The sequence below is a fragment of the Zasmidium cellare genome, assembly GCF_010093935.1.
Source record: "Zasmidium cellare ATCC 36951 unplaced genomic scaffold M409scaffold_34, whole genome shotgun sequence".
Classification (NCBI taxonomy): domain Eukaryota; kingdom Fungi; phylum Ascomycota; class Dothideomycetes; order Mycosphaerellales; family Mycosphaerellaceae; genus Zasmidium; species Zasmidium cellare.
The window spans coordinates 47,137-67,706 of NW_022986978.1; the positions used below are offsets into that span (position 1 = coordinate 47,137).

The 20,570-nt window shown below is 52.9% G+C and overlaps 7 protein-coding genes across 7 annotated transcripts; 3 read left to right on the top strand and 4 right to left on the bottom strand.

Annotated features, from left to right (window-relative positions):
- Positions 1-204: 204 nt before the first annotated feature.
- Positions 205-2,148, bottom strand: M409DRAFT_26859 (uncharacterized protein; the record flags this gene model as incomplete). The annotated part of the gene is made up of 4 exons (XM_033808305.1): positions 205-1,304; positions 1,422-1,668; positions 1,765-1,772; positions 1,830-2,148. 4 exons carry the CDS (start codon positions 2,146-2,148, stop codon positions 205-207), a joined length of 1,674 nt encoding a protein of 557 aa, XP_033663506.1.
- A 506-nt stretch (positions 2,149-2,654) lies between these two features.
- Positions 2,655-3,747, top strand: M409DRAFT_26860 (uncharacterized protein; the record flags this gene model as incomplete). The annotated part of the gene is made up of 2 exons (XM_033808306.1): positions 2,655-2,935; positions 2,991-3,747. The coding sequence occupies 2 exons, from the start codon at positions 2,655-2,657 to the stop codon at positions 3,745-3,747; spliced, it is 1,038 nt and encodes a 345-aa protein (XP_033663507.1).
- A 1,180-nt stretch (positions 3,748-4,927) lies between these two features.
- M409DRAFT_26861 (uncharacterized protein) lies at positions 4,928-5,407 on the top strand (the record flags this gene model as incomplete). The annotated part of the gene is made up of 1 exon (XM_033808307.1): positions 4,928-5,407. One exon carries the CDS (start codon positions 4,928-4,930, stop codon positions 5,405-5,407), a length of 480 nt encoding a protein of 159 aa, XP_033663508.1.
- A 1,096-nt stretch (positions 5,408-6,503) lies between these two features.
- Positions 6,504-8,004, bottom strand: M409DRAFT_58040 (uncharacterized protein; the record flags this gene model as incomplete). The annotated part of the gene is made up of 5 exons (XM_033813802.1): positions 6,504-6,807; positions 6,838-6,936; positions 6,999-7,376; positions 7,433-7,665; positions 7,720-8,004. The coding sequence occupies 5 exons, from the start codon at positions 8,002-8,004 to the stop codon at positions 6,504-6,506; spliced, it is 1,299 nt and encodes a 432-aa protein (XP_033663509.1).
- Positions 8,005-8,777: 773 nt separating this feature from the next.
- Positions 8,778-11,112, bottom strand: M409DRAFT_26863 (uncharacterized protein; the record flags this gene model as incomplete). The annotated part of the gene is made up of 4 exons (XM_033808308.1): positions 8,778-9,576; positions 9,631-10,494; positions 10,541-10,799; positions 10,857-11,112. The coding sequence occupies 4 exons, from the start codon at positions 11,110-11,112 to the stop codon at positions 8,778-8,780; spliced, it is 2,178 nt and encodes a 725-aa protein (XP_033663510.1).
- A 697-nt stretch (positions 11,113-11,809) lies between these two features.
- M409DRAFT_68935 (uncharacterized protein) lies at positions 11,810-14,747 on the bottom strand (the record flags this gene model as incomplete). The annotated part of the gene is made up of 7 exons (XM_033818053.1): positions 11,810-12,421; positions 12,479-12,778; positions 12,828-13,373; positions 13,430-14,048; positions 14,103-14,532; positions 14,587-14,665; positions 14,724-14,747. The coding sequence occupies 7 exons, from the start codon at positions 14,745-14,747 to the stop codon at positions 11,810-11,812; spliced, it is 2,610 nt and encodes an 869-aa protein (XP_033663511.1).
- Positions 14,748-17,975: 3,228 nt separating this feature from the next.
- On the top strand, positions 17,976-19,310 carry M409DRAFT_26865 (uncharacterized protein; the record flags this gene model as incomplete). The annotated part of the gene is made up of 2 exons (XM_033808309.1): positions 17,976-19,150; positions 19,202-19,310. 2 exons carry the CDS (start codon positions 17,976-17,978, stop codon positions 19,308-19,310), a joined length of 1,284 nt encoding a protein of 427 aa, XP_033663512.1.
- Between the last annotated feature and the right edge of the window lie 1,260 nt (positions 19,311-20,570).

Here is a 20,570-nt window from a genome sequence, read left to right on the forward strand (position 1 = left end):
GAGCTGTTGAGTTGGGTTTGGTAGGAATACTCCAGCCTCGAAACTCGATTTATCGATTTTCAGGCTTCTGCTCTGATGTAGTAGCCTTCTCAGTTTGGCAGTACTTGCCGCCGAAATCAACTACGCGACCTAGCTGCACGCTGAAAGTCCAGATTGCCATCAAGTGAGTGTATCTGTTCATCGCAAGTGATCGCCAGTCCTTGCTCACGGCAGACTCAAAAACAGCTCGAGCATCCTCGGATAATCCGGAGTCCCCAGTCCCGTAACCGGATCCCAACCAGGCACAGCCTTGAAACCCGAGCTACCACACCCAGCATTCGTTCCATTCACAATGTTGTTCAGAACCCAGGGATGAGCATACAGAACCGGGTTGAGGAAGCCAATGGGACCCTTGCCAGCAATCGTACGCTGCTGATTCAAAAGCGTAATGACGGAAGCCCACAGTGGTGATGAAAGAGAGGTACCCGAGTAGCGATAGACGGTTCCGTTAACAGGGGTTGGTAGGAAAGCGCCGTTTGCCGAGACGTTGGGGAAGCCTCGTCCGGCACGGTTGTAGATGCCGACGTTAGCTCCTATGTTGCTGGCGTCGGAATTGGCAATATAGTACGGATGGCCAGGATCATGCTGGCGGAAGTAGTTCTTTTTCGCGGACTTCTGCCAGGAGGGTGTCGTGTAGTAGTTGGAGAACCCACCACCGCTGCCGACGAAGGCACTTGCAATGTCCAGCTGGAGTTCCATGGGGCTTTCGCGGTCGAGGATCGTTTGGCCTGGGTAGAGTCGGGTGCCGCCGACTGAGGTGATCCATGGGCAGCCGGACAGATAATCAGGGTTGTAGATTGTTTGATTCTGTCCGTTGCCGGATAGGCATCCGCTGGGTGTTATGTCGCCTGGGTAGCTGGCGACACCATAGTCCCCGCTAGCTGCTAGGATTGTATGACCCTGCAAGCCCAGTTTCATAAACTCGTTGCACTGTCGTTGGGCATAGACCTTCTGAAAGTCTTGTTCTGCCTCTCCATACGAGATGCAAATTACTCGGGTTGGCTTGTAGACGCCGCACTGCAACTGGCCCTTGCAGCCTCCGTCTGCCGGGTCTGGATAGGTTGGGTCATAATCAGGACTGTTACCTGTAATACCGTATGCAGTGTAGTTGCAGTACGAGCCGTCTAGAGCATCGAGGAAGGTGTTGAAGGTGTTTGCTTTCTCGACTTCGGCCACGGCGTAGTTCTCGTCGTCAACTTGGTAGACAATCACGCTTTGAGGGTAGACCAAGGACAAGACAATGTCTATGTCGATATCGGACTCTCCTACAGAAAGACATCAGTATAGCTTCGCCACCGCTCCTTTCAACGATGTAAGGGAAAATAATTACGAGCACAAGTCGAGTTCTGCACCTTAAACTGTAGTCGTTGAGAAGAACTCACCGTTATTATTAAGGTCAGAGGCTGGCACGGGCGCTTGGCCACCATCAATGCCGAGCACGACAGGAGCAGTAGATGGTGGTACGTTCGGTGCCGACATAGCAAGAAACTGGCTCACGTCTGACTGAGAGAAGTAGTCGCCTTGTTCGTAGAGGCCAGGTGAGTTGACAGAGTCGTTGATGTGCCCAACAGGAAGTCGGTAGAGGGCGCGGTAGCAAGCAGGAGTGATGTTGACGCCGCAATTCCGCACCTAGATCGGACGTCGGAGTGTTCTCAACATTGGTGTAGCGGCAAAATCACCGCCTAGACGTTCTATGATGATTCTGTTCGCGGCCAACGCACGCACCACCCGGACTAGTATCGCAAATGATTAGTTGAGTAGTTAGCAATAAATTTGGAAGGAAGACACACCAACAATGTGAGGGTCTGCACCGGCTTTGTGGATGATCAACTCTTCCATGCTGACTCCACGGTCTGGGATTAGATTAAAAAGGTCCAGGTCGATAGCAATACGTATGCTCATAGTGAGAGTCGATTGCAGCCCGAGCTGACGGATTCGTGTGGTGGTCGGGATCAGATCGTCTTTCAGATTGTCAAGAATTTGAACGAGGTCACTGCGCCGCTCTGAAATGATCTTCTTGTTGTGTGGAGTGCACTCGTGACACCGCACAAGGGTATTGATCGCCTCGTTCATGTCGACCTGAAGTGCACGAAGTGTTGAGAGAGACATAATGGAATAGAGATGAAAGACACGACTGCATTGCGCCAAATCCTAATTCACACGAGGTTGTAGTGTACTTATATCTTGCAAGGATTAGCTGATCGAAGGTAGTTCGAGGCCGATTAGAGGACGCTGTCCCAAATTTACAGCTCTAGACTCTCCTCCGTAACATCACCACAGACTGCAGAAGCGAGCGCCAACAGGTCGCGCTGTCGAAAGCCCCTAGCGCTCTCCGAGTGAGGCTGAATGCTCGCTGTGGTCTATGAGGGCACGCCCTGAGTCGTCATCCTGCCTCCTAGAGCCGAATCCTTTCGGCCCCCTACCACTGGTCTCTTTGTCTTTCGTGCTGGTGTTGACCATCCACGATGTGCATCTATGCAATTGGATATATAATACACGCTCGAAGCTGGATCACTGGAGGTTGTCGCATATCACGCAGTCTTCTAGACCACTGTCTCAAAAATTTGCTTTTCAGCCACGCAATCAAAAGTTTCGAGAATCTTTCAACAGCCACTATGGGCCAATACACCACTTTATCCAAGGGGTCGACCATGCTGATCACGGGAGTCAATGGCCTTGTTGGATCGCACTGCGCCGATCAGGCTCTTCAGCACGGCTACAAAGTACGAGGAACGACTCGCTCCTTGGACAAGAACAAATGGCTCCTCGAAGTATTTGGCAACAAGTACGGCACCGCTGTGTTCGAGCTTGTCGAAGTCAAAGACATGCAGCAGCCCGGAGCTTTTGACGAGGCCATGCAAGGATGCTCAGCTGTAATGCACACGGCGTCTGTAATGTAAGGGAGAGCCTGGGAAGACGTGACATCGGTCGCTTGAGCTAATGACCGAAAGCACCTTTGAACCAGATCCGGACAAGGTCATCCACCCGACCCTGAAAGGTGTCAGAGAAATCCTGCGGGCCGCCTCAAAGACACCAAGCGTCCGACGTGTCGTCTATACATCATCTCAAGCGGCTCTTTGTACGACTACGGAGAAAGTACTCACTGTTACGCAGAACACTTGGAACGACACGGCGGTGACACTAGTAACCGATCCAGCACAATTTGCCGCTGTACCCGACAATGCCAAAGGACTAATAACATACTGCGCCAGCAAAGTTCTCGCAGAGAAAGCATGCTGGGAATTTGTACGACAGGAGAAACGGCACTTCACACTGAACTCTGTCGTTCCCAATTTCAACACAGGCCCCTCGATCTATCCGACGCAGCCTGCTTCGTCCAGCGGCTACGTTAAGGCTGCTTTCCTCGGGGATGAAAAAGCTCTCGGGCTTCTAAACATGCTTGGACCTATGAATTATATCGATGTTCGTGATGATGGACGACTTCACCTTGCCGCTGCCGTTTTCGATGACGTGCACGACGAGAGGATTTGGGGAATGGCTGGCGACTGGAATGTGCATGATATGATGGAAGTCTTCGAGGAGGTTGATTCGAACTGGAAGGATGTCAAGCGACCCGAGGGAAACGCTAGGGATCAGACGATATACGATCGATCGAGGAGTGTAGAGTTGTTGAAGAGGCTGGGATGCGACGGTTTCACGAGCTTTGAGCAGAGTGTCAGAGCGAATCTTTCTGGTATGTCTGTGTGATGCATTGAGATCCCGCACGAGAAAGAGAATACTGACTCCCGTTTGAAGAAGAATCCTCGGCTGTTGTGAAAATGCTGTAGTCAGGGGTTTGCCAGTGCCCATTGACCTTGGTGCCGCTTTCCACCGACATAATCGCACATACTCAATCATATACATTGATACTGATGGCTTGAGGCCGCCTCATTTGGCCCCTCTGAGAAACCGGTGGACTTAAAGTGAGGAGATTCAAAAGGACTTGGGGGCCGACCTCAATTACGATACCGACCTCAGCTACGACGAATGTGGCAGTCTTCCCGTCTTGCCCTATGTCTCCAAAACTTCATTCAGCTGATGACGCATCCGGCATAGCGTCCAAAAGGTGGAAGGATTGGCCCTATGCCACTATAGCTTCATTCAGCTCGTGTATACAGCCCAGAGGATTTTCATGGTGTAGGCAAAAATTATGCTGATCGAGATGCAAATCAGGTTAGCCAACAACGACTCATCATGGCGACATGAATGCGCCTGCTGTTGGAATCAATTAAAAGGCGCGAAGCAGCCTCATTGCCGTTCAAAACTCCTACGGGGACAGGCCGCCTGCATCTACACTGCTCGGAACACGATTCCTTCAACGAGCGTGACATTACCGCACCGTACGCCCTTCATGCCACACTCGAATTTACATTCCTACTGGAAAATTTTCCAGGCACAAGCAATACTGTTAAAGAAGCATCGAACAATGTCCTGGACGAAGTGTAACATCCTCAAGAGCATCGAGCAATTTGACAAGATCATAAGTATTGCCGTGGAGGTGGTTGAAGAGAAAGGGCATGGAACTGCATAAGTATGGATAAGGACTCGCGCCACTGGCTAAACGAGCTGGTACAGGCTACGCGATTGCAGGGAAAGCTTCCACAAAAAGTGATGATCGGTAATATTAGCGCAGCATTGACCGGGTTGGGGACAGATACGCGAATTGATGGAAGAACAATCGCCATCGTTGTGAACAGGCAAGGTTGCGCCGCCGATCATTTGCTAAAAATGGCTAAAGCCCCTTTGATCCTTAGCGCCCTGGCTGCCAAGGCTCGATGCTGATTGACGTCGACCGTACATGTGCTTTGCACTGCGCTCCGCCTGTAACAAAAGAGTAACACCAGTGCCAGTTCACGGTCCTTTCAGATCATTACACTGCTGGGACAACATGGCTATCCTTCTCGCCCACTCCGCATTGCATATTTCTGTTCCACCGACCACCACCACGGCCGGAGAAGACTTCCTAAATGCGACAACGGATCACATCGAATCCCTTGTCCACAATCTCATCCACAGTGTCAACACTCATACACTCTCCACCGACTCCCCGATCTGGCCGTTCATGTCGCCATCATTCTACACTCGCGGCACCGCCTGTCCCAGCACCGCAAGCCGCCTTGAAACCATGTATACCTTCCAAGGCTACTGGGCCGAGCATCCGGACTATTTCCTCCACACAGAGAGCATGTACACAGTGCTCAATTCTAAGATGAATACGGCGACCGTCTTTGTCAATGTTGAGATTGGTGGCGGGCCGGCAATGGAGGAAGGGCTTAGTCGACAGGCGGTAAGCATTTACGAGGCTGCGAAGAGCAAGGACGGATCGTGGAGTCTCAATGGAGTGACTACTACGCCCGGGGGTTGGTAGACGGCTGTGCTCCAGACAATTCCGCCTCAAGGAGCCCGTTGCAGGCTCATCTGTGGTAAGGAACTTGTCGCCGTGGAAGTGGGACGTCATCTTGGTGGACGTGATGGAGAGGTGGAAGGTGTAGCCTTCGGGCGGAGTCATGAAATTGTTGAATGAGCTGAAGATGCGATGTGCGGTTGGCAGTTCGGGCTCTTTTTTGAAGAAGGCGGATTTGCTGGCGACTGTGTGAGCGAGCTATAGAGGCGCGGAAGCATCTGTTAACGAGTTGAGCGCGAACGACCGTGGCGGTATCGTCGACGATGAGGAGAATGGCATCAATCATTTCGGTAGTCTTGAAGGCTTTGCTTGTTGATCGGAGTGCCATGACGGCAGGATTAAGGGTGTGGCTCTTGGGTGTTCGGATTTGGTGGTTAAAGAGGATGAAAAGGACGAGCGGGGTTTATGAAGGAGGGAATGTAAAATTGAAGCGGGCGTCACAGACGACTTTCTTCGCATTCTTGTGAAAGGGTGCCCTGCTTCACTCTGCCTACGCTATCCAGTCCCTCAAAGTGGGATTCACGATCTCATTGCCAATCAGCGATCCAACCGAACTCTTCCTGCACTCGTTAGCATGGTCGCTCTGAGTCTTTCCGAGAGAACATGTCTTGTACCTCTCATGCGATCCGTGTGGCAGGAGTCAAGCACCGATTGCTTCCGGCGCTTCGTTCCAAATGCTCACCTTGTAATGGATCATCTAACAGCACAAAGTGGTTGCTGGTCACGCCATTTCCATCATCACCAGCTGTGATACTTCTTCCAGCCGCCGGTTCGGTGTTTCTTGCTGCCAATCCAAATTACTGTAGGCTTTCAGTTGGACGTCAAAGCCAGCAACATGCTTCTTCATATGTACATGAATCGCACCACTGCGGTCGCTTTCAAACCTCTGGCAAGCGAAACGGAGTCAACGGATCGATGAATGAGAAGTCTCGATCAAATCTCATAATCCTTTCATACCATCATACGTCTCATCGAAGCCGCAATATACACATCTCTAGCAGACGGGTATCTCGCAAATGACAGTCACCTCCCATCCACCCATCCCACTCTCGATCGAGATCTACTGCTGACTCTTCGCGTACCCAGGGAACTGCGTCAACTGCTCATCGTCAATACCCTGCAACTGTGGACAAGCCAGCTTGCTCGTAATGTCGCCAATGCTGTTCGTCAACTGCGTGATCGCTCCGAGAAGCACATCCGGCTTAGCCTGCGCGGCGGCCTGGAAAGCGAGACAGGCGAACTTGTTGCCTTGAGTGAGATCGCCTGCGTTGAGAACGCCACCTGTGAGGTTGGAGATATCGACTCCGGTGAAGGAGTTGGTCGTGCCGGTGTTGCTATACGGGACGCATCGGTCAGCGGAAGGACTATATCAAGGAAACAGGCGAAGCTCTCACCCCCCAACATCGAGAAACTTAGGATGCAATGCTGCTGCGTTAATTACATCTCCAAAGAAGTAAAAGTTATCGTAAGGGTATTCAAGCGCACGGCGATACCTAGAAGACGGTCAGAGTCATTGTCGTTGATTTTGTCAGGCTCGGACGAGGCTGCGACGTACCAATTCTCCGGAATCTTCTCCTGGCCCTGATTGGCGGTCCAAGCACCGGGCTCACCCGTCATGCCGAACCAGGTGGCGATGTTGTCATAGCTCAGCTGGCCGTATGGATGTTCCTCGCTATGGTTGGCCATAAAGCGGTAGATGAATGTATAGGCGGCGGGTTGGACGAGGACGCCGGTGAATGGGCCGTTGAAGAAGTAGGGGTTGTCGTTGATCTGCTGATCGAAGCGCTTGCTGCGGAAGTCGGTGAGGGAGTTGAGGTCGACGTAGCCGCCGGGTGAGGTGTTGATTAGATCATCGAACTGGGACTCCTTCGTCTTATAGTCATTGCCTTCTTGGTAGAGGTCGGGTCGGGTTGGCGATGCATCGGATTCGTATCTGTGAAGGCGACGTCAGCCAGACTGTGACACACCATAGAGCAGGTCAAGACTAACTTGTTGTGCGAGCCGCTGATACCATTACCACCGCCAAGGAGACCCCCAAGTGAGGCCGGTGGAGTGCCTCCAATCGACCACGCAGTACCGCTCCCGTCGATGACAGCGCCAAAAGTAGCAAGGAATACGGCGAGGATAGGTCCCATACCGACGACGTTCATCGTAGCATCGAGGAACTGAGGGATCGTAGCGTATCCATTGTGTGGAAGGAAGCCATGGTTAGCGAAGGCGTTCTGGAAGACGACAAGTCAGCAACGTCGAAGACGAGGTCTACACGATCGACTCACAAGTCCAGGACATGGTCCTCTAAGGTCGTTCGGTCCAGGAGCAACGTATGCATGCCCGCTCCCCTCCGAGATATCGATGTACTGCTTCTCAGCATTGAAGATGGGTACGGGCTCGAACACCAGTGTAGCGGCGTCAGCAGTAGCGACTCCCTGACGCTTCAAGTGCTCGTTGGCAATCTCCATGATCTTGGGATCCCTGGCAGCATCTTGCAGAGCGGCGAATGGGAACGCCGTGGCCGTGGTGGCCATTGCGGCGACGAGTTTGTGTGAGGTAGAGAACTTCATGATGGATGCTTTCAACGATGAAGAAACGGTTGTCCAAGAAAAGAAGTCCTGGACTTGTGTTGAAACAGCAGGTTGAGACAGTTATTATACGACCCTCGTCATCCATCGTCCGCTGCTCCGGCCATAGACAGCCTTCGAAACTAATCATCTTTCGCCTCCATGGCAATGGACACACCTTCTTTCCCCATCCAGCAAAACCGCCTCTCAAGCTCGTCAGTGGCGCGCGCATGATCACCACATTTCCGCCCAAACCGACTAAGTCCATCCCCGGATTGACCAGAGCCTCATAGTGATTTTGCGGGGATGGTGTGTTTGTAGCGTAGCATGTAGATTTGTCAAATGTACTTTCCAAGTTCAAGTGTAGATCTTGTCCAGATCGTTGCTAGAGCTCGCGCTTTTTCGTCGGTTCGTGGGCGAGCGAGACATTCTGGGAGAGACCCCTCTCCGTGCGATCGCGCTTCATTTGCGGCAACTCGTCTTGCCGGGTCGTTTGGCGACGTCGACGTGCAGGGTCTTTCTCTTTCTTTCGTCCGTTTGAATGACGGAAGTGAATGGATACTGGGTACTCACAAGAGTAAGAACGTTCGTGAACGAGGTGACGTTCGAGTGCCTCGTCTCACGTGAGGTGAGGTTCGCGTGTGAACCCGCGCTACCGGTTAAGCTTGACGGTAAGGTTCTGATCTGTCTTGGATCCGTCGACTCCATCGTTCCCTATCCGTGTCAGGCCCTGGATACTGTTACAAGACCTTCAAGATCGGGACTGCACCTGCGTATCACCAATATATCCTCCCATTCTCCAGCTCTTTCACCTCCCGACTTGAGAAGCTCACATGCTCCGTACGAGGGAAAGTCGGATTCCACTGACGCCTCCACCCGTCCTCATCCTGCCGTGCCCCATTCCTTGAAAATCCAGGAACGACCCCATACATCAACGGCAACAGAGCCGCGTCCTCACTCTGCCCTTCTGGAAAATGCACCGCCGCACTCATTGCCACAGAGCAAGCACTCGCAACCGGCATCCCCGCCTCGAAAGATCGGAAACGCCCTATCCCAACCAGCGCGGCGATCATGAGCGTGCTGAGACAGAAAGCGAGCAGGATAGCTAAGGGCGAGAAGCCACAGGCGTTGATATCCCTCGTGGGGACGCGGAGGCCTTCGTTGTCATAGATCGTAATGCGGACGAGGAATATGCTGCGCGAGACGAGCCAGTGCAGGAGAACCTTGGCGCACATGATGGGGATGCTGTAGCGGTAGCGGAGCTGAAGCCAGTAAGTCGAGCGCTGCTGGCCTTGTGGGCGGCTGACTCGTAGTGCTTTGCGGGTCGTGGCGAAGTTGATGTACTCGATGTTGAGCAGCATGCGTGTGAAGGCGTCGTTGTAGAAGATGTAGACGAAGGTGATGATGAGTTGAGGTGTGTTTGCGAGGACGACGTTGGCGATGAGGCCTCCGTCGAGGGTCTTCGATACGATATTGTTTGTGTCGATGGCGCCGAAGGTTGAGAAGAGGCATTTCTGGGAGGGGGTTAAGATTTTGATGAGGATGACAATTGTGGTGAGCCAGGGGATAAAGCAACTGCGTGCTTGACAGCGTGATATCACAAACGCTGCACTTTACATGGTCACTTACATCAAGAAGGTCAGGTTAAGCTGTAGCCGTGGAACAGCATACCACCACCGCCTTCTCTGTTTCGTCCAGGTCATGGGTGGGTGTCGATCAAAATGCCGCCACACGCCACTGGTCACAGCACCCACCTCGAGTGCTCCCTTCCCAGCAGTCACAGGATCCGGGCGCTCGATAAACGAAGTAATAGCGTCCCCAATCGTCAACATAGGCCTGAAATCCCTCGCGTAAAGCACGGCCAGCATGCAAAGAATCTTAACAATATTGCAAACAATCGCTCCAACGAGCAGCCTCGTGCTAACATCAATCGTGCACTGCGGCGCGAACGATTCCGCAAGACAGTAGTCCACCCCAACATCAATGAAGTTAGGGCAGTCATCCGAGCCATCGAGGAGGTTGTAGGGATATCCGAATCTTGTATCCTGATTCTGCGGACATCCAGGAACTCTGGGGATCGTCCAGGCCGCACCCGAATGTAGGACGTCCGAGCCGCAGCTCGAGTACTCAGGAGCGTACAGGTTGTTGATATCCCCGTGGCAGACCCAGTTGAGATCATTTTCCGTTGCGGCGGCTGAGTGCGAGTAGACGTTGATCAGGCTGCTGTTGGTGCTCTTAAGCTTTGCCATGACCAGGACGTTCCGCCAACTCGTTTCGAACATGGAAGTCGCGTACGCTTGCAGGCACTCATCGTTTTCGAGGCGTGTTAAGTTGTCTGCGTGCTGTGCCAGCTGGGCGATTTGCTGCACGTTGGCGCCCAGCACAGATTGTGCATCGGTCTGATTCCAATATCCATCCTGGAGGAAGTCTTCGGTGGCAAGAGCGGCTTGGTAATCGACCGCCGAGCGAAAGGTAAATATCACAGAGTTGTATCTGTCAATCGCTAGCTGATGCCGCCTGCATCGGCGAGAGGACATACAGCAGATGCAGCGGAACAGTGCTGAACACAAGCATCACCCAAATCGCCGTCCGCCAGTACGGCAGATGTCTGAGATTCCTCACACTGGAAACGCCGACATCAAGCCACTTCCCACGAGCATGCTGCCGGTCAAGATCTTTCCTCGTCGGAGCCGAAAGCAATTGAGCAGCGTAATTACTCGCGCCGAGCAGCAAAGAACTCAAGATATTGACGGCGAGTTCAGCGCCGATAGTCACTTTCTCCATGATATCGCATGAGCCTGGGAAGTTCTGTCAGAGATGGATGCCCCACGACTGGGTCTTAAGGGGTTACACACCTTGAAAAACCGTTGCACTCCCCTCTCCATTCCCATCAAAAGACCTAGCCCATGCCAGCACACCAACATTCGTCGCCAGCACCACCGTCGCCAAACCAGCGCCAACACCCAGCGTCGTCTTCCATTTGGCATAAGGATCTCGTCGACGAGGCGTGGTCTCGTCCTCGACAACCTCAATCGACTTCTCAATCAGCGCGTTCCGAGCCTCAAACCCCGTCGTCAGAGGCTCCATCTCGTAGCTTGGCGGCGAGGCCATATCGAGAAGGAAGAGTGAAGCCAAGAATCAGCTACTTCCAAGAACCGGCAGCGGCGACGCGATATACCCAATGTTGTTGATTCAGCCGTAGCCATGCATGCTTTCTGGAGCGGGTGAACAGGCGCTTCGCTCCAGCCTCAGCTATTAATTGTTTAGCTTTGGCCCCCATCCTGAAGAAACGGGACAAAGTCGCGAGGTGCGTTGCCGCCGTCTGTAAAATGCACCGCAGTAGGGGTTGAAAGTTCCGCGCCAAGCGATGGTAGCATAGCGATTTGACGCCACGACATGGAATCTCTGCCGTGTCGGATGTAGAGACTTCTCACAGACATTCCAGCAGCAGATTCGGATCGAAGCCAACTACATTGTTTCTGACGATGCTCATCACTCAAGGATGGCCACTGAAAGAAAAACGACCTCGTGTTCCTTTTGACTATTCATACTCGTAACTCATGTGTATGTTCTACAATGCCTGCCCCGACCGTCTTCTTGTTACGTCTTAACGGGCTCCCGAAAACTCCAGCGCTCACTCCCCGGATCTCGTCGCTCTCAACCAGACGATGGCTGTTTTTGTATGTATGCGTTCGCTTCAAAAAGAGGAAAGTTTCGGTATCCCTTGAATGTACTGACTGACTCCTGGCGCGGACTCGCATCAAAAAAGCAAAGTAAACCAAGCAACTCCATGCAATGGGTGGACGATCTAGTAGTAGATCTTCTTCTCGTAGATCGGAGGTCGGCCTCCTTCGGCGTCCCAGCAGATCTTGTTCTTCTCGTCCAGGTATGCGCCTTCGTCCGTGATTGGGATGACCTTGCTGGAGTCGTGGACCTCCTGTCTGCTGATGCCCATGGGATCGCGGGGTATCCACAATAGCGACGTCTCGCTGGTGATTGCAGGGTTGAAGAATGCAGTGTCTTCCGCTTGCTGGGTGTAATGGATTGCGGTGTCCTTGGGAACAAGTCTACGCATCGTCTCGTAGTCGGTGTAAATGTCTGGTCGCAGCCACTTGACGAAAAAGTTGGGCTTCTTGTGTGGTGGAGGGCTGAGTTCATGGGCACCGTTTGTAGTATGCGCCTCCTTCGCGGATCCTTCTGCGTAGTGGCCGTCCTCAGCTACGCCATTGTCGAGACGCAGAAGACGCTGCTCTTCAGCGTCAAGTGACTTCGGCAGATAGGTGAGCAATGGCCCCATTGCACTATTCAGGCTGATTTGGTACAGCGCGGTGAAGACCAGGAAGACGATCATGAGGATCAAGGGGCCAAGTGCACCGATACTTGAGCCGGTGGCGATGGCGAAGAGGCCGATGAGGCACACCTATAGAATGTCAATTCGGCGTCCAGGATACTCGAAGTCAGGGCCATATCAGCTCACCTCTGCAACATACAGGCCAACAAACAAATGCTGAAGAGCACGCGGGTAGACCAGGCCCTTCGTATCAATGACTGCGTTGGACACAAACAGGAGGTTGTAACGATAAGCTCCGTAGAACAGGAAGAGACCAATCGTGGCGAATCCAAGGACCAGGGGAGCAATCGCAGCATAGCAGATCGCTATGACAAACAAGTTAGTGTAGATAGGGAACAGTGTGCCCCAACCGATGCCAGACAGGGAGATCCAGCGCTTGTACATCTTCCGCGGCGTCTTGTCGAGGAGCTTGCCGAGCACCATGAACTAGATATCATTAGCACATCTGTCAAAGCGTCACATATCTCGATCTTACCAGAACTAGCCCAACCAAGCCTAGCAGTAGGCCCGACACAATTGCGAGGCCCTGCAAGATGAAGTACGACAGATAAAAGGTGCTCGCCAGGGGTAGATTGTTGGCAAGAATCGTAGTGACGCTGGCTGGATCTGATGCGACCTTTTGCACCACCGAGGAAGCCGCTGATCCAAGGGTGGCGACCAGGAAGACTTGAATGATCTGGAAGGCAAAATAGTAGTTTTGCGTTGTGAGTTCGACAGCACTGGCAGTTGGATCGCCCTTCATCTTGGCGGCAAACCGGAGAATAATGGGCAGAAGCGACATGAGCACCGCCAGCAGAATGGTCGGAAGAAGACCCGTGACGACTCCGAGAATGACCTTGGGGATATGGTTGATGAAGTCCAGCCAGGGAAGGATGCACGTAAGGTAGTTGATGTTGGAAATGGCACCGACAACAGCCACGGGGAGAGACCAGAAGACGATGAGCGCGACAATAGCGGCAATGACAACGATCTCCCGGATGACTCGTTCCCACCACTTGATTCTGAGATTGCCCCAGTTGACCTGCATAGACTGTTAGTGGACGAGCTCTCGAGATGGATCTTTTCGCCTTTTCTCACCTCTTCAGGAGTCATGCCAATGAATCGAGGTGCCATTTGAAGAATCTGGTGGTGCGTAAGACTCTGATATGCGGCTTGGGCCAGCGCAGTTGTCTCGAACTCGACAAACACGGAGTTCAACTTCTTCGTCTGGAGTCCTCGGTGCTTGGCCTGCTCAGCATCGACCTCAGGAATGAGCTTCTTGAGCTCGCCACGACACCAGTCAATGGTGTCCACCTTCTTGCCAATTAGTGGCTTCAGACGGTGTGTTGGACGCTCCTTAGGCTGGATGTAGCGGGCTGCAGTGGAGCCGTGTTCCCCAATGGCAGCTTCTTCAGAGGCAGGACGCTCCCCTTCTTTCTCAGCCTTCAATCGATTGGCATTTGCAGTCTTGACAAGCTTCGTCTCTGCCGCCTCCAACTTCAAAGCTGCCTTGTCCCGGTCTTCAACCTTCTCCTCTAGATCTTTGCAATCCGTAGCAATCCAGACACGGCGCACCCCAGGGTTGAGGATTCGTCGCAGCTTCGTTTCGTCCATGTAGTTTTCGGGTACGGATGTGTACAGCACTGTGCGTGAGGAGATGCGACTGGCGTAGAGCGGCGACATGAGGTAAGCCTGCCGCAGGTTGATGTAGTAGATGCTTCGGATGGGTCAGCATTGGCAATGTCGACGCTACGTTCTTCCACAGACATACCTCTCCCGCGTGATGGTGTAAATGATAAAGGAAAAGTATATAATCGCGCAGCCCGCATGCGCGAAATACTTGTAGTAGTTGTTGGTGACATTGGCGAAGGTGAGCAAGTCCAGTTGCGATTTACCGCCGCCACCAGTGGCATTGATTGGGAAAAGTACAGGCCAGGTGATCAAGCATCCCACAAAGCAGCACACTACCGAGATCTTGAGGAATCGCAAGAACAGGTAGCCGTCCAGGGTGTGGTGGTTGAGGATATAGGTGTCTGGCATCGACCAGAACTCCGAGACCCAGGCGAACATGCCATCCTTGGGGCGAGGCGTTCTCTGCTCATCTCGTAGCGAGCCCAGGAATGTTCGAGGTCGGTAGTAGCGGGGGAAGCGGTTCCTGAGGATCAGGAAGAGTATGAACCAAACGGCAGCATACACGGCGACTGTAAATGGGTTAGCAGCAAAATATATGTTACGTGTTGAGGACGTAGTTTTACCTGGTGCGAGAGTGGATAGAACCGAGGTCACGGAGTTGGAAGAGCGTGAGGATCCAATGTTGGAGTCCTGGTTTTGGTCCTAGGGTGTGTAAGTTTCAAGACAGGTGGTTTGGGGGGAATTGAGTTTGGTAGCTCACAATCGTGCTGCATTGGGATCCCATCCTGGATGGAGATTGCTCCTGCAGGAGCGCGAAAATTAAGCTGCCGGCAGAAGATGATGCCCGTGAAGATGGCTCGCTGTGATAAGTTGTGGTGGTGGCCGTAGACCAAGTGTGCGTGGTGCGAAGGGAGAAAAGAAGGGAGGATTCTCTGCTGCAGTGGAATGAATCGCGGCGCTTGGGCTTTGGCCAGAAACCACGCTAGCCGATCTGGCGGGCCAACGTCACCAATCCCTCGCTTGTGATAACAGATCTCGTCTCCTCTTCTCTCACATGCAAAGGTCAAGCAGGTCGTCGTCGTCGTTGTCAGATGGCAGGTGGCTCAGGTTATATATCCAGCCTGTTTTTCCTGTTTGACAGGTTGACATTGCTGCACCACACGGCCTCTCCAAACGGATGTTGCACGCGACGACACGCGCAGCCACGCTGCTGCTGAGACACGGCCAAGAGACTGTTCTAGCCACACCTCAGCCACGACTTGGTCGATCTGAAGCAGGTTTTCCTGGTTTCATCACGCGCTGTCGCTCGACAGTCTGGAGAAGAAGGAATCCTGTGGGCCTCCACTGGAACCGATATGGCGAACTTCTTCACAAAATATACCACATCGCACGACCTCTTCTTCTGAACCTGTCTCCTGGCGAAATACTAGTCCGGATTGCAAGAAACATCTCCGGAGATTTCTCTCAACTTCGGATACACACAGCGAATTGGGAGTCGTACCAAGGCCTCTACAGGGGCCGCCTCGTTTCCTTGACTGCATCCCCTGGTCGTTGTGGTGGCTGGTGGAAAGTTCGATCAAAGGCCTCGAACAAGACTTTCCAGCGACCTCACCTTATCGTTGCGTTCAGATCCATGTCCGGCTGTACCACCACGTTGATTTCGCTAGTAGGCAGGGCAACAATCAAGAGCGAGTGCTGCACCCGGTGAGGTCGGAAAAGCGACGTCAAGACAGGCGAAGGAACAGGCCTCCATAGATCGGGACGATTTGATGACACCAGCCACAGTTCTTGCAGAGCTCTACAGATGAAGTCGCATTGGCATCGACGTTTGTGGAGAATCTACTGCGTCATGGGCGGCAAGTCTATCGATCTCCATCATGATCGCGGAGACAAGGCCACTGAACGCGCAAGCTGACTCGTAGGCTCACTGTTGATGTGGACTCGCTCTGACAAGCCGCCAACAATACCGACACTGTCATCTGTTCAACTCCAACCTCGTTGTTAGAGCATACCTACCGAGATCCAGCTTTTCTTGCTTCGAACGCCATGCGAAATGGACACAAATTGGCGATCTGCGGTAGCAACTTGAGCTTGCTCGAACCGACGCCTGGCAAGTATAAGCAATGAGGACTACCTGAAGTAGGATGTGAAGCAGCGCTTGGATAGCAAAAGTCCTGTCCATCTCTGCGATACACGGGAGGACGATCATTGCACCCACTGTTGCTCGCGACAGGTGTCACCTCGCCAACCAAGGACGCTGCCACATGGGCTACCGCTTCAATATGAGCGAATCCAAGTCTACACGACGTCGCGGTGAAGCAGACATGAGAGACCCGTTTCAAGCAACGGCGATTTGTTTCCTGTACCATCAGGTGAATTGTTCTGGAGTAGCACCCTGCTTTCCCACTTTCAGATGCGACCGAATGTGTTAGGATCTGCTTGTCCTTAGATGTGGCGTTAGCATGTGTGTGCATGGGATAGATGCAAGGCTGATGTGTAGTCGCAGCTATGCCAGATCAACACTGGTCCCATTTCACGCTCGACCGGAGTGACGAATCCGCGCTTTGCAAGAAGAAAGTCACTCGTTTTCGCGGCCTGCCAGCGACATCGCCATGTTGCTACGGGCACAGAAGTAGCGCAGTCACCCTTCATCTCTCGGTGAATGTGGTGGCTCGTGATCAACACTTTTCACTCTCGCTGAGTGCCAGTCTGCTGCCCCGGCGGCGGCGGCAAAATCAACGAAGGATGTTCTGTCGACTCAGCACAACAGTCTTGCGAGTCGTACTTATTACCAGTCTCCTGGCACGAGCTATGGATACGTGGGCGCGTTTCTATAAGACCAACGTCTTATTGCTGTCCAGTCTCATCAACTCCGCGTCGCAACCTGCCGTGTTTCGCAGCAGTTCGCATCCCCTCCCGCAGAAGAAGAAACTTCAACGGGGAACGATTTATTGAAAAAGCAACGTGAACATTGCTTGACCATGTAGTACATGGAACATGCTTACTCCCTATTTCCTCGACGAGGAGAATTAATAATCTTCCAGGACTCGGTAGTTGGGATTCAGTACCAACAGCAAGGATTGGAAAGGAGATCCGAGCAAAAAGCCATGCGTCGCATATAGGGCACGGACCCGGGATGCCGAGGAAAGTAGGGAAGAGAACAGTTCGCTTGGGGAAGTCTGAAGAGACATGGATGCGTTGTGGATCTGTTTGATTTTTGCATGTGCTCGGTGGTGGTGCTTTTTCGCTTTTGGCTTGTCGTCCGGCTAGGCGAAGGGGCAGCCGCAGTGCCAGGCGAGCACGCCGGTGGCGCTGTGAACTGGCATGGGCTGCCGCCACGAGCGGTGGACTGGGACTTGTGCAGCACACTGGTGGTGTGATGGTCGAACTGGTGGAGGAAGGAGTCGTGAGGCGGACAGCGTTGGATCGAGATGGATGAGAAGTTTAATAACATCGATATGATAAAGGCAATCAATTGAAGAGGAATACAGTATCGAAGCCAATGCACGAGAATTGTGCTGCGAGCCGAGCGGGCGGAAAGCTAGACATGGGTTCGTTAAGCGTAGCCGTGTGGGTGGATGATGGATGGCACCCACCTACCCAACTTCTCGTCGCCGGCAGCAGCTTCGTCGTGTCTCTTCAAGCACCACCATAACAAAATATACACCGTCCTGCGCCGACGACGTCTCCCGGCAGCAGCGAACTACAGCACAACTCTGCAGCATTCATCCACTCAGGCGATCGCTCCATCGCCGCGGATTTCTGATTGGAGACGTCCACTGGATCAGCACCAGAGACGGGCCACCAGCATGCATTAGACTTTGCAGCGGCGAACCTTGAGTGCCAGATCCCATCTTCCGGTCGCGAGCTTTCCACCTGCGCCGTGCTCTTGTCCTTGAACGTCCGTCTTCCACACCACATGGCAGACCCTCCGCCTCCCACGACAGCGCCTCTGGCCCGCTCCAGTCGTCGGGGCAGCTGGGCGAGGGCCTTTGATCGCGTTAGAGCTGCCATGAAGCGACGCTCCTCCAGCAGTAGGACGCTGCCGACCGCATCACAGCACGACCGGCCGAGTCAGGAGCCTGCTACGACCGCCGCAGACCCCGTCGATACCATCTGCCAAACGCTGGCCATGGGTGATGATACAGCGGACGCAGCACCGCAACCGACAATGGCGCCCGACATACCGACCAACGAGCCTCCTGCAGCCCTCGACGCAGACATAGACGTGGACGAGGACCCGGCCGATGACGAAGACGACACGCCACTACCAACATTCTTGACCCGAACAGCCATCACGGACGAGCGAGCGCGCGATCTCTTTGCAAAGTACAATCTGAAGTACGACCCGCGTGGGAAGCGACCGCAGCAAGAGCCGCCCAATAAGATACGGCGAGTGGAAAAGCCGGTTCGGCTGAGGGTACACTGGACATGTCATGAATGTCGCTTGCAGTTTGGATTGGAGAAGGTGTGTGCGAGTTGCGGGCATCGCAGGTGTCGAGAGTGTGTTAGGCACCCACCGAAGAGAGCAAGGGAGGCATTGGAATTTAATACACCGCATGTGGAAGGACCAGACGAGCAGGTTCAGGACGGAGCAGAAGAGCCACCCATGGCCGAAGACTCGACTACAGTAGACCCGGATCTGCTTTCATACCGCGCCGAACCAGCTGCACCACCACTATCACCGGAAGATGCGTCCGCAAATGGGACTCCGAGGACGTCAGCACCAGCAGCTACAGCAGGAGAACCTTTATCATCGCCAGCATTGGAGATCGATGACGATGCGGAGGCCGATTACGCGAATCTACGCTCGACTCAATACATGATATACACACGGCCTCGAGCTGCTATCCATTCCATCCTTGAGCCAACGACAAAATCCACCCGAAGAACATGTCACGAATGCAACGCCACACTCCGACAAAGTGGTTCCCAGAATTGTTCCAACTGCGGCCACGTCAAATGCGATCTATGTACGCCTTCTACCGAACCTCAGCTACAGGAACCAGGACCGAGCAATCAAGTAGCAGAAGAAGAGGTCCCAATGGTCAGGGCGGTCAAGCGAGTTTACCGGAAACCGCGCCAGCGGGTCAGGTACAGATGCGAGAATTGCAACACGCATTTCATCGAGTCGGATAGGTGTATTGAGTGTGGGCACGAGCGGTGCCACGCCTGCCACCGCGACCCGTAAGTCCAGTCATCATGACTCGAAATCAACACCCGACTGACGTGAAACAGACCCAAACGCCATCATCGCGCCCACGACCCGGAAATCCTCGCTGCGGTTGCCAACCGACTCGCAGCATACGGTGGCGGTTTTGGACAACCACCTGGCATAGCCGCATGAGCAGGCTGGAGATGGATGTCACGTTTCTTTGCGTTGTTTCCTATTTCTGGGTGGGATTCTCTATTGACGACTTTTCAACTTCACGATACCAATTGAGGGCTTTTGTTTCTGGCGAGCATGGGGCATTGCAGCTTCTTTTGAGTGGGACGACAACTTGACTCATTACTATCATCGATTCGGGGTCTTGAAAAGGAGCATTCGGCATGCATTCTGGGACTTTTGGTCTATCATGTCTGATGGACAGGCGCATTCTGGATGGAGGGAGGGAGGGAGGTCCAATGTTTACGAACAGTTTCGCAGTCTCTCTGATTCGGCATTCAAGAGCTATGATGGCATCGTTATCATCAACATTCGCAGAAGAGAGATATTCTGCTATCGATGACGCTCAAGAGGGTACAAGTTTGAAACCACTGCTTTTTGGCATTATTGACACGCCATGCTTCACACATTTCAATTTCTCGTACACTCGGTACGCTTGCTTCTGTCTCTGCACGCGCGCATTGCATCGACCGCCTTTCCCAAATTTCCCTTCCTCGCTTCGCTGCATTGCATCTGCATCTGCATCTGCATTATCCATTCCACTTTCTCCGCCTGCCTGCCAGCATAGCACGACATCTCACGCGATACATCACCGCCACTTCAAAAGACGCTGTGTTCTGTGCTACCGTGATGACACGTATCCGCGACGAACGGGATCCATTCGGCTCCGACGTGCGATCGGGCAAGTCTCTCAACACATCAACAGTAGTACAGTTTCTCATCAAGATCCAAGATTCAAAATTCAACAAGAGATCCAAGCTCGAAATAAACTTCACAAAGAATTGGAATTTCCCCATGTCTAGCAACAAACCTTCCCGGCTTGCTCTAACCGTCCGTCTACTACAGTCAAACCTGGATAAGAACATAACTTATTCCTGAGTTCATTCTATGTTGCTAACCAGGTTATAGGACTATCCAGTCTAACTAAAGAAACACGTGATATCGCTCTGCTTTCGCATCTCAGCCTTCCTTCTTTTGATTACAGTCTCTTGCTTGTCAAGAATGCTCACAATCTCTGGCTGTCCATCTACCTGCTGCAACTCATATAGCCTTAGATGTTCAAGGGCCTGAAGAGCTGTATCCCCTGAGATCTTAGGTTGAATATCCTCCTCTTCTGAATCCTCTTGGTCTGCCGGATCGAATTGAGAGGCAATCTGCTCAAAGAGGTCATCTGAGCTATCTTGGACAGCCTCATCCACTGGGTTTAGGAAGGTCTCAATT